At 42.8% G+C, this 12,506-nt stretch overlaps 1 protein-coding gene across 1 annotated transcript in view; it reads left to right on the forward strand.

Annotated features, from left to right (window-relative positions):
* The window catches only part of LOC116326468 (probable polypeptide N-acetylgalactosaminyltransferase 8), a 16,829-nt gene extending 5,497 nt beyond the window's left edge, over window positions 1-11,332 (forward strand). The window contains exons 8-11 of the mRNA XM_039614693.1: window positions 10,370-10,507; window positions 10,703-10,798; window positions 10,877-11,044; window positions 11,198-11,332. Coding sequence (XP_039470627.1) covers window positions 10,370-10,507; window positions 10,703-10,798; window positions 10,877-11,044; window positions 11,198-11,332 — 537 coding nt within the window. The remainder of the gene's footprint in view (window positions 1-10,369; window positions 10,508-10,702; window positions 10,799-10,876; window positions 11,045-11,197) is intronic.
* Window positions 11,333-12,506: the final 1,174 nt, after the last annotated feature.

Here is a 12,506-nt window from a genome sequence, read left to right on the forward strand (position 1 = left end):
TTTTTTGTACTACTTGAACACTAGAGTGGCCCTCACATGACATGACAGTGCCAGCAGTGGCCCACAGCTCATTTAAGTTTGAGACCCCTGATATAGTAAGTTCAAAAAACAAAAACTAACTGCAAATCTTACAAGGCTACAAGGACATAGATATGGACCTGAATACAAGTGTAACCCAGGTCCCACGTAGCTATGGTAAAGCTAGAGTATATAGTACAATGAGACTGGGCCTGGGTTCGTAGTGCTATTAATAATGATATCCGATACCCTCTAAATTAATTAATAAGGACCACCACAACTGTATTTTACACAAATTTAAATCCCTCACTGGGTATTTATTTAGACAACATAGAAATAAATAAAATAAACACTTACTTTTATAAAATGAAATGAATTGAAGTCAAATAAACAAAGAAAACCACGGTAAATGTGACTACATGGGTTATAAATAAAAGATTTTCAAAAACAAAATAACTTTCTTAGGAGCCAAGTGTTATTTCAGTTACAACAGCTCACACCTTGAAAAGGGATGAATTTCAACCTTTGTAAATAACTTTGATTACAACTACACACTTACTCAATTTAAACCAGATTTGTAACGTGGGCCACACACACACACACACACACACACACTTTAACCTGTCCACACTACACCTGTAGCACAGTGCTTGTTGCAGGCCTGATTCGAGAAGTTCGGGTGCGGTGAGGCCTAAAACTGATGGCCGCTTCACTCAAACTGAGCAATAAACAAAATACGTGCACTTTAGTTCCAGTTAGTACTCACGAGTCCAATGAGTTTGTTAGTGGGGCAATCAGAACGGGCAGTTAGTTCACCAGTAGTGAAAACAGTCAGGGGTGAGAAAACAGCAGGGTCCATCCGGGCAGAAACCTCGCTCTCCCTCTCCTTCCACAGCGTCCCTCGGCTTCTAAACATATTAAAACACTTGAGCTACAACACCAAATGCTATCACATAACGATTTAGCATTAGCATGCTTTGACTGAAAATCTCAGAGCTAAACATGCAGCATGGCATCACAGCACATAACGGTAAGCTGCGCCAATTAGCAAGCCGCTAGTTAGCATCACATATCACGCCATTTTACCACTATAACGAATAGTTACAGTACAAATGTCAGGGCACACAGTCTCATTTACCTTTTGCAGATCACAAATAAGTAATATCAGGTCAACGGGTAGTCGACCTCAATGATACACTGAGATGCAAAATCAACACCACGTTTGCCTTACGACATCTCTCTCTTCGGACTTAGCTTATGTGTCCGCTCCCACAGATTCACACAAACCTTACCACTCGTCCCGCCCCCATAACAGAGAAGAGTGACATTGACTGGCTCGTCAGCACAACAACCAATGACAATACAACATTAAGATAACTGGCATTAGATGGGTAAACAAACTTAGGTTACACCCCAACATATTGCTTCTGCACAGTAAATGAACTCTAAATCATGAAACCCTTTTATTTATTGGACTAACTGTAAATGAAATACATTGGTACCCAAGCATATGTTTTTTAAACCTTTTATCAACTATTTATATTTTAACCATTTTTTTATAACCGTAAACTTTTCTTTTCTTTATACTGCAAGCCCGAATAATTGCAGCCAGGGCTACATCCTCCCCCTTCTAACCGTGTAGATGTCCTCATCACACCTCTGGCTTCTCTTCAGCTTTACAGGGTGATGGTTTTCCTCACTTCCTAAGAACTTCTTCGATGTCCTAGAACGTCCCTTTGGTTCACTGATGTCTGGAGGTTTTAATTTTAGTTGAATGACCATACCATGGTGCATGATGGTAACAGGCTCACAAGATGGGTGACCTGGCTTTTCATAGGTCATTCTCATGGGGGGTTTTGGTTTTCTCAGGGATTTTCGGGATGTGGAAAACTGTTCACTCTCATTTCTTGTACTTCTATGAGAACTGTCACTTCGGGTTCTGTTTGAAAAAGGTGAACTTGCTTCCCGTTCCTCCTCTTGCTCTCCCATAGACTCATTTGTCTCTTGAGCATCATATTCCAGCATAGTAGGTGTATCATCTCCAGATGAGTTTTCACTTTCACTTTCCCCTACTGGTCGGCTTTCTGCTGCTTCAAAATGTTCCTCCTCAGAAGTGTCATCCTCTTCCGAAGTCTGATGTGGCGTTGCCAGTTGTCTCCTGACCTCTTGCACGCCAGAACTTTGAGGATTATGGACAGCTTCAAACATTTCATCTGATGATGCTGTGTCACTTTCTTCCACTGGATCAGGCGGTTTAACTGCTTGACTTTTCTGGGCACGATGTGCTCTGGTTACGGGTCTCCTAATGTGTCCTGTGTCATCCAATGGATTAGGCATCCTGACCATATAACCAATGGGCAACAGGTGGTCTCGATGGAGAGTTTTGACTATACCTGGACCATGTTCTGGGTTTACCTTATAAACAGGCAGGTTAGGTAACTTCTCCACTACAACATACGGTGTAGATTTCCAACGATCCTGCAGTTTATGCTTGCCTTTTATTCCAACATTCTGAACGAGAACCCTGTCTCCCTTCTCCAAAGGCAGATCTCTCACGCGTTGGTCATAGTGTGCTTTGTTCTTCAGATGATTTTTTGTAGCTGCATCTGATGCGAGTTTGTATGCGTCCTGCAACTCTTTTCTCATCCGTGAAACATACTGTTGGTAGGAGGACTCACTTTCACCATTTGGCGAGATTCCAAAGCAGACATCGATGGGCAGTCTAGCTTCTCTTCCGAACATGAGATAATAAGGTGAGTACCCTGTGGCATCACTCCGTGTACAATTGTACGCGTGTACCAGGTGGGTGATATGCTGGCTCCAGCACTGTTTCTTTGCAGTGTCCATGGTACCGAGCATTGCTAGAAGGGTTCTGTTGAATCTTTCCGGTTGTGCATCACCTTGTGGGTGGTAGGGAGATGTTCGTGACTTCCGAATCCCCAACATGGACAACAGCTCCTTGATCAGTCGACTCTCAAAGTCTCTGCCCTGATCAGAGTGTATTCGTGCAGGTAGGCCGTAGTGCACGAAGTACTTCTCCCACAGGACTCTTGCAACGGTAATGGCTCTTTGATCTTTGGTAGGAAATGCCTGTGCATAACGTGTATAGTGATCTGTCACAACTAACACATTTGCAACACCCTTACGATCAGGCTCTATCTGTAAGAAATCAATGCAGACCAAGTCTAGAGGGCCATTGCTTGTTATCTGATTCAAGGGCGAGGCACGCTGAGGGAGCGTCTTCCTGGAGATACACCTCCCACAAGTGCGAATGTACTGCTCAATCTCAGCTGCCATACGAGGCCAGTAAAACCTCTCTTTAATCAGTTCTGTTGTTCGCTCTGCTCCCATGTGCCCACACTCATCATGCAGAGACCTTAACACCATAGACCTGTATCTTGCTGGCAAGACAAGCTGCCGGCTTTGTTTTCCACACATTTTTTCTCTTACTCTGTAGAGTAATCCATCACTCAACTCCAATTTGCGACTTTCACGGAGGAGCATCACAGTCTCTGGCGAGTCAGTTTTAGAGCGAGCAAACCCTTTATTTCTCTTGATTGCTTTCTTCAATGGCCCAATTATAGGGTCCATATCTTGTGATGTTTGAATGTCTTTTGGACTCAGCTGATCGAGAATGTTTATGCTGAGATTCACAGGAAATGCATAAGCTTCTGGTACTGCAGAGGCAGGAGAACCAAGTTGATCCACCAATCTGTCAGGTACAACTGCTCTTTCCCTAATGCAGGCCTGTTTACAGAGAGCTTTAATGCCAGCAGGCGGGATGGAAGTCCATTCTCCAACCTCCTCTTGGGCATACTGTCGGGACAGCAAGTCGGCATCAATGTTGTGGCGCCCAGGGCGGTACTGTATGGTGAAGTCATACGTGGCGAGGGCAGCGAGCCAGCGATGCCCTACAGCACTGAGCTTAGCCGAAGTCAATACATACGTCAAGGGGTTATTATCAGTCCTGACAATGAATTTGGCACCATACAGGTAGTCGTGAAATTTATCCACGACGGCCCACTTTAATGCCAAGAATTCCAGTTGATGAACTGGATAGTTACGTTCTGAGTCTTTGAGCTTTCGACTTGCAAAAGCTACCGGCCTTAGGCCCTCAGGGTGTTCTTGGTTCAAGACAGCACCTAAACCATTCATGCTGGCGTCCACATGCAAGATGTATGTCTTGGTGGGGTCAGCGAATGCCAATACTGGAGCATTGATCAGACATTCACGGATCTGTTCAAAAGCAGCCTGGCAGGCTGGAGTCCAACGTTCAGCAAACGGCTCGGATGCTTTAAAATAGGTTTGGTTTGGGTCTACACTCTTCTTGGCTTTGGTGTCTTTCCAAGTGGGTGCATAACCCTTGGTGAGTTCTGACAAAGGACGGATAATGGCGGAGTAGTTAGCTATGAACCTCCGATAGTAACTACAAAATCCGAGGAAAGACTTGAGTGGTTTCAAGTGAGTGGGCACTTTCCAGTGTTTCACCACCTCAACCTTCTCTGGATCGGTGGCTATTCCATTGGTGGATACAATGTGACCCACATACTTAACTTGAGGACGACAGAATTGGCATTTGTCAATGGAGACTTTCAAACCAAACTCCTCTAGTCTGTCCAACACCTTAAAGAGGCGTTGCTCATGCTCTTCAAGCGTTCTGCCAAAGACAATGATGTCGTCCAAGTACACCAGGGCTTCCAGAAGATGCATGTCCCCAACAGCCTTTTCCATTAAGCGTTGGAACGTTGCAGGTGCTCCAGTGATCCCTTGTGGCATGCGCTCAAATTGATAGAAGCCCAGGGGCAAATAAATGCCGTCTTTTTCCTTGTCCTCCTCAGCCATTTCTATCTGATAGTAGCCACCACGCAGATCTAGGACTGAGAACCATCGGCTGCCTGACAAGGAGTCCAAGGCATCATCAATGCGTGGCATTGTATACTGATCAGGTGTAGTGCGGTTGTTCAGTGTTCTGTAATCAATACAGATTCTTATAGCCCCATTCTTTTTCCGCACAACAACAATTGGGGAGGCATATGGGCTACGGGACTCTGTTATAATTCCAGCAGCCAACAGCTGCTGTATGTGTCGCCTCACATCATCTATGTCGGCTGGGGCTAGTCTCCTTGACCTCTCCCGGAATGGTCTAGGGTCATGTGAGACGAATGTGGTGTTCAACCCCTTTAGCCAAGCCAACGTCCCACTCATGCATTGAGAAGACATTTCTCCTCTCAGCTAACTTCTGCGAAGTCTACTTTTCCACTCCTCGGGGATAGGGGAGTCCCAAAATCGAAGAGGTTTGGATCTATTTTCTCAGTGGCAAGGTCAGAGGGTTGGACTGGGGTGACTGTATCCACGGCAAACATTTCAGCAATGACAGATCCCACTGGTATGGAGACTGTCTTGGTGGACTCATTTTGGAGGAGCACATTCAAGTTATTGCTGTCTATGCCAGCATCTGAGAGCACACCTGGCTGTACCAGCACGCCGGCAGGGAGTAACTGGGTAGAGGGTGCATCAATCAAGATAAGGTCTTTGGAGGGGGCACTGTGCCTGTCTACTTTGCAGGTGGCATAGCAATTTGCTCCTGGGGCGATAGAAAGAGGGCAGGGCCCTTTCCATTTTATCTGTCCCAGCACATCAGTTTTTGGCAGTTGCTCCTGTGCCCTAATGGGGGCATACACAGACTGAATTCTCATGGAATGAGCTGTGTTCTGGTCACCTTTCATTTGCACCAAGTCCCATAGGCGGCGGAACAGAGACGTATTGGTGCCCACCAACACGGGGGTTTGTTGCTGGTTTTTCGGGTCAGGACAAATCAATGCGAGCACTTCTACTCGCCCGGAGACACCAGTGATCTCCTTGGTAAACTCCATCTCTACAACAACATAGCCTTTGTAGGGATACTCTGTGTCAGCAAGTCCCCAGAGTCCCAAGCGAGAGAGAGGTTTTATGGGGACATCTGCCAAGTGTTGGTTATACCAGCTTTCAAAGATAATAGTCACGTTAGACCCACTATCGATAAGAGCATCACAGGCCACATCATTGACTTTGACTGTGTGAATAAATGATGGGCCTACAAGACCCTCAGGCAGGCCTGTGTCAGTTTCTGGGACTTCAACCTTGTTGGTTCGAGCAACGCATTGCTCTTCTCCTGTAGGATTTGGGTCCTCCTTGTTAGGACCAGATACTCCTCGTACTAATCGTATAAGTTTTCTTATGACTTTCTGGGGGTTCTCAGGTGCAGTGCACCTTGTAGCTATGTGGCCATTTTCTCCACATTTATAGCAGAAATATTCATCACTCTCTCTAGAAGATGATGCTTTAAAAGAAGCAGGCTTAGGGCAAGAAGCTGCTTTGTGTCTGCGAGACTGAGTTGAGTGTTCTTGTGGGGGGTCAGTTGTAGACTTCACCGCCATCACACTCATTTTATTTTCTAGTGCTTTCACTTGCTTTCTGAGTGACCGTATTTCACTCTGCGAATCACTTTTCTGTTTTTGTTTCTCTGTGGGGGATTTGAACGTACAATCAGCCAGTGGTTGAATTCCTGAGTGGCTTCTTTCCTCTAACTGTGCTCTCAACTCTCGAATCTGAGCTTGCAGTTCACTCTGAGTGACCGCTTCAGACTCTTTCTCCTTTTCCACCTGAACTGTGCAAACCCTTTGGTGACACTTAGATGGGGTCTGGCTTTGTTTGGCTGCTTGGCGGCCTTCCTCTTCCATCACTTCTCTTAACAAGTTCAGGAATGAGGGAGGACTATCCATTCGCTCCCTTATTTTCAACTGAAGCAACATAAGCTCAGAAGTGGATCCTTTAACTAACTGCTCTAACCGAGCTTTGTTAGCAGCGCTAACTGGTAAGCCACCTCCCTGGACTACTTTAACAAGAGACCTCTCCAATCGTCGCAGAAACTCAGACAGGTGCTCACCAGGCTGTTGGTGAAGGGCTCTGAATGACAGGTAGAGCTCCTCTGCGGACTCCACTCTGCCGAAAATGGTCTCTATGGCCTCTATGTAGTCCTGGGAACTAGCATCAGGTTGAGTCAGACGCACGGCCTGAATGATCTCCAAGGCAGGCCCTTTGAGACTTTCTAGTATGCGTCTACGTTTTTCTTTATCGGAGCACTCACCTTCATCTACTAGAAGTGTCGCTTGCTCCAACCAGATATCTAAGGCTTCTTCCCCAGCTGGGGTGGGACTGACCCCGGAAAATATCCTTAGACGTCTATATGGATGGCTTTCAGGCTGTTTGTTTGTTCTAACCATTAACTCACCTACTGCACGGATGATGGCTTCAGAATTATCATCCACTTCCCCTCTGTGGGTGCGTAACCCTTGGATATCCTCTAAGGTTTTCCCTTCATTCTGCAGAAAAGTGAGTAACTTTCCCTCAAAGTCATCTGGCTGAGGTTCAATGTAGTACACTGCTTTCCAGCCACTTCCACCACTTATTGGCATTATCTCAGGGGGGATTGTCATGGGGTTTATCTCTTCACGACACTCACACAACACCATTAACGATTGTAGTTGAGAGTTAAACATTTTTCCCTTAACTACTACTTTTCCCAAAGCTTTGATAGTCCCTGCTGTTTCTTCTATTTCATCTCTTGAAACTCCTTCCGGTACCCCATACAATAATAGGGCATGTTTCGAATCTATTGATTCCCCTTTGCACCAGTTGACCAACTCAAGTTGTGATGGTCTGCTCATTTGGTGTGTCATCATTGCTATCTGGTTTGTTTTTAGTTGTTGTTGCACGTTTGACTACTTTAACTCTTTAACAGTTGTGGGGTCAACCTATTTTTTTTTCTTGGTCCAAAAATAAATTTAGTTTACTTTAGTTAACTATCCCAGCGGTGCCTCCATTTATGTAACCCAGGTCCCACGTAGCTATGGTAAAGCTAGAGTATATAGTACAATGAGACTGGGCCTGGGTTCGTAGTGCTATTAATAATGATATCCGATACCCTCTAAATTAATTAATAAGGACCACCACAACTGTATTTTACACAAATTTAAATCCCTCACTGGGTATTTATTTAGACAACATAGAAATAAATAAAATAAACACTTACTTTTATAAAATGAAATGAATTGAAGTCAAATAAACAAAGAAAACCACGGTAAATGTGACTACATGGGTTATAAATAAAAGATTTTCAAAAACAAAATAACTTTCTTAGGAGCCAAGTGTTATTTCAGTTACAACAGCTCACACCTTGAAAAGGGATGAATTTCAACCTTTGTAAATAACTTTGATTACAACTACACACTTACTCAATTTAAACCAGATTTGTAACCGTGGGCCCACACACACACACACACACACACACACACACACTTTAACCTGTCCACACTACACCTGTAGCACAGTGCTTGTTGCAGGCCTGATTCGAAGTTCGGGTGCGGTGAGGCCTAAAACTGATGGCCGCTTCACTCAAACTGAGCAATAAACAAAATACGTGCACTTTAGTTCCAGTTAGTACTCACGAGTCCAATGAGTTTGTTAGTGGGGCAATCAGAAACGGGCAGTTAGTTCACCAGTAGTGAAAACAGTCAGGGGTGAGAAAACAGCAGGGTCCATCTGGGCAGAAACCTCGCTCTCCCTCTCCTTCCACAGCGTCCCTCGGCTTCTAAACATATTAAAACACTTGAGCTACAATACCAAATGCTATCACATAACGATTTAGCATTAGCATGCTTTGACTGAAAATCTCAGAGCTAAACATGCAGCATGGCATCACAGCACATAACGCGGTAAGCTGCGCCAATTAGCAAGCCGCTAGTTAGCATCACATATCACGCCATTTTACCACTATAACGAATAGTTACAGTACAAATGTCAGGGCACACAGTCTCATTTACCTTTTGCAGATCACAAATAAGTAATATCAGGACCACGGGTAGTCGACCTCAATGATACACTTAGATGCAAAATCCACACCACGTTTGCCTTACGACACAGGTGTCAAACTCCAGGCCTCGAGGGCCGGTGTCCTGCAGGTTTTACATGTGTCCTTTATCCAACACAGCTGATTCAAATGGCTAAATTACCTCCTCAACGTGTCTTGCAGTTATCCAGAAGCCTGGTAATGAACTAATCATTTGATTCAGGTATGTTGACCCAGGGTGTTATCTAAAACCTGCAGGACACCGGCCCTCAAGGCCTGGAGTTCGACACCCCTGCCTTACGACATCTCTCTCTTCGGACTTAGCTTCTGTGTCCGCTCCCACAGATTCACACAAACCTTACCACTCGTCCCGCCCCCATAACAGAGAAGAGTGACATTGACTGGCTCGTCAGCACAACAACCAATGACAATACAACATTAAGATAACTGGCATTAGATGGGTAAACAAACTTAGGTTACACCCCAACATATTGCTTCTGCACAGTAAATGAACTCTAAATCATGAAACCCTTTTATTTATTGGACTAACTGTAAATGAAATACATTGGTACCCAAGCATATGTTTTTTAAACCTTTTATCAACTATTTATATTTTAACCATTTTTTTATAACCGTAAACTTTTCTTTTCTTTATACTGCAAGCCCGAATAATTGCAGCCAGGGCTACACAAGAATAGTAGGTACCCATTAAAGTTTATTTCTATTTGAACAAATCTGGATCATTAATTGAGTCCACACAGCTCACATGTATAGCCTATATTATAAACTACTTTATAACTTTATAACTTTATACTTTGTTTTTGCTAAGGACCGTCTCATTGCACTGAAGTCACACTGGGTTAAATAGTCACACTTGGGACTAAGGGGAATTTAGTATTTATTATTTGTTGTAGTGTTGTAGAAGCTCCAAACACAATTTCATTGTTCCGACAATGACAATAAATACTTGAATATGAATATGAATAATGCAAATTAGCTTACACTATCAGTTACATGCATAAACTGAGGAATATCTTTCCTCAAAGACATTCCTCAGGCAAACCATTTTTTTTTCAGGAAACATGCTTCCTTTTGGCAGTTGGCTGTTTCATCCGTAAATTTATCATTGTATTAAAATGTTTACCAGATCAGTCAGAGTCAGAGAGACTTATCCCGAAGGGGCAATTAAGATAGATACCTTGCTGACCGTCCATATATGAATCTATATGAATCTATACAATATTTTGTTCTTATTCATTATTTTAGCCAAAGTAACAATTTTGTACAGACGAAAAAATCTTTCCAAGGTAACACTGCCACATTCTAACCTCATACCTGACAATTTTTGACAAAAACTACAGTAAACACAGCCGTTTTAGTCTGCATTCATTTCATGACATTTCTTTCAGGAATAAGAATGTTACTGTGGAAATCATGCTTTCTGGTGTGACATTTGACACACAGGATCACGGAGTCGATATTGGTGATGTATCTCAGAGGAAGGAGCTCAGAAAAAAGCTTAAATGTAAACCTTTCAAATGGTACTTGGATAATGTCTACCCCAGTCTCTCAACATGGGATAACATGCTGGGTTATGGTGTGGTAAGTGGCTTTTTAATTTGCTTTTTGAGCACTTTATCACGGGGACAAAAATATCTATTAGAGCAAGTTCAAGATAAGATACTGAATAAAAAGTATTCGGTTGCAAAGCCCAGGAGATTTAAAATATTCTTTTGTAGAAACTCACAATAAGCATATGACTCAGTACAACACAAATAAACAACTTTGACACTCCAGTTGTGGAATGACCTTCTTAAGAGCGACTGTGTGGACCAAGGACCTGTTCCAGGAAATATCCCCATCCTGCATGGATGCCACTTCCAACAACCACAGGTAATGTAGAGAACCAAACTACCAGGATAATAAATATAACCGAATATAATCTGAAATTATTACTTTTCCTTTTACCAGCACTGCTACTACAACACAGATGGTGAAATAATCATAGGGGGGATTGCATCTCACAATTATAACAGTAATCGCTGCCTGGTTGATCCAGGCTCTGGAAGTTCTCCCACCCTGCAGGAGTGTTCACTGGCAAAGAAAAATGAACTGCACATGCACTGGGACTTCAAACAAGTAAGAAATGATGCCCCGGTATAGTGTCTTTTCAGATGCCACTGGTAGGAGTAAGTCAGAAATGTTCAGATACTGCTACTGTCATACTGTCAATGTTTTTTAGAAACACTTGCTGTGCACTGTTGCTTCATAATTTCTCTCAAACGTTGGCAGGGCCAAGCGATCATAAACAAAGCAACAAACAGATGCCTTGAAATCGCCCAAGGAGCAAACTTTTACTATGAGCTCATCATTCAGCAGTGCAGTGGACAGAGCTGGAGGATCGAGCATCTCGTCACAAGTTTTTAGTGCAGTCCTTAACATGAACGTCTGTTATATTCAGGTGTGCTCGAACTGAATCACATTTAAATTAAAAAAAAAGGATCAAAAAATATTTAAGCTTGTTTTTGCATTGCTATCGCTGACTACCACTGAAAATGTTTGCATTTCTACAGTATTCACTACAAATAAGTACACATTTTTCTACCTGTGAAGCATTTGCATATTTCCTAGAGCTTAAACACTTCAGGTTTTCTGACATAAAAATAAACAAATAATGTGCAAAATCCAAAAACTAAACATTTTAAAAGAGGTTTATATTATTCATGAGAATATAGTATAGTGTAACATTTGATACAATAATTATGATATAGTGTTGCTCAAAATATTGAGATACACAGGTGTGCAGGTGCAAGCATTCATGTTCATTAGACTGGTGTGTCATCTCTTTTTACCCTTTGTATTGTGCAAATAGTCACAAGTAAAAATAGCTTCATTGCTCCGGATAAATGTAACACGACCTGTAGTCTTTGTCATTACAGAGATCCACGGATAATAACGTCTTCTAAGAATTATCTTTCGCAAAACTGACATTTCTTAGAAAGAACAGTTGCAGCAAGAAAAACAGGAATGCACGATGACTGCATAGCTTGGCCCTCGCCTGTGAGTGAATAAAAGCGTTCTTGGTCTACTTTATATACACCTGATTGATCTACAGTGTGAAACTCCATTTATTCTACATAATGTTACAGATGCCACAACATCTTTTTCACCTGATGCCAAAATACTTTAATCCATTTAAGATTTAAGCTCCTTTTGTATCGTGTTTAGATTTTGATTTTTTAAATCCCTTTTTATATTTTAAATTTAATTGAGCTCATTCTTTACTCTACTTTTTCATTCTGAGATATTTCTAAGTTGTAGCGCAGATGCATTAGAGGGGTGGCCGGGTTCATCCAGGGGTGTGGCAGGCTTATCATTGTCTTATCATGCCTTCCCTATTTGACTAACTGCTGGAGCCCAGAGAAGAGACGGAGAACAGGACAGAACTGTGTGTTTGTTCTTAGTAGATTTCCAGCTGCAGAGAACAAACAGCTTAAAAACCAACTGTGAATAAACATTCATTTACCTTGTACCACTGTGTGCGCTGAATCCTTTGTCATAGCAGCCGCACCAAATCAATTAACGTCTGGCTCTATGACCA

This window comes from Oreochromis aureus, linkage group 7 (genome assembly GCF_013358895.1).
Source record: "Oreochromis aureus strain Israel breed Guangdong linkage group 7, ZZ_aureus, whole genome shotgun sequence".
Taxonomy (NCBI): domain Eukaryota; kingdom Metazoa; phylum Chordata; class Actinopteri; order Cichliformes; family Cichlidae; genus Oreochromis; species Oreochromis aureus.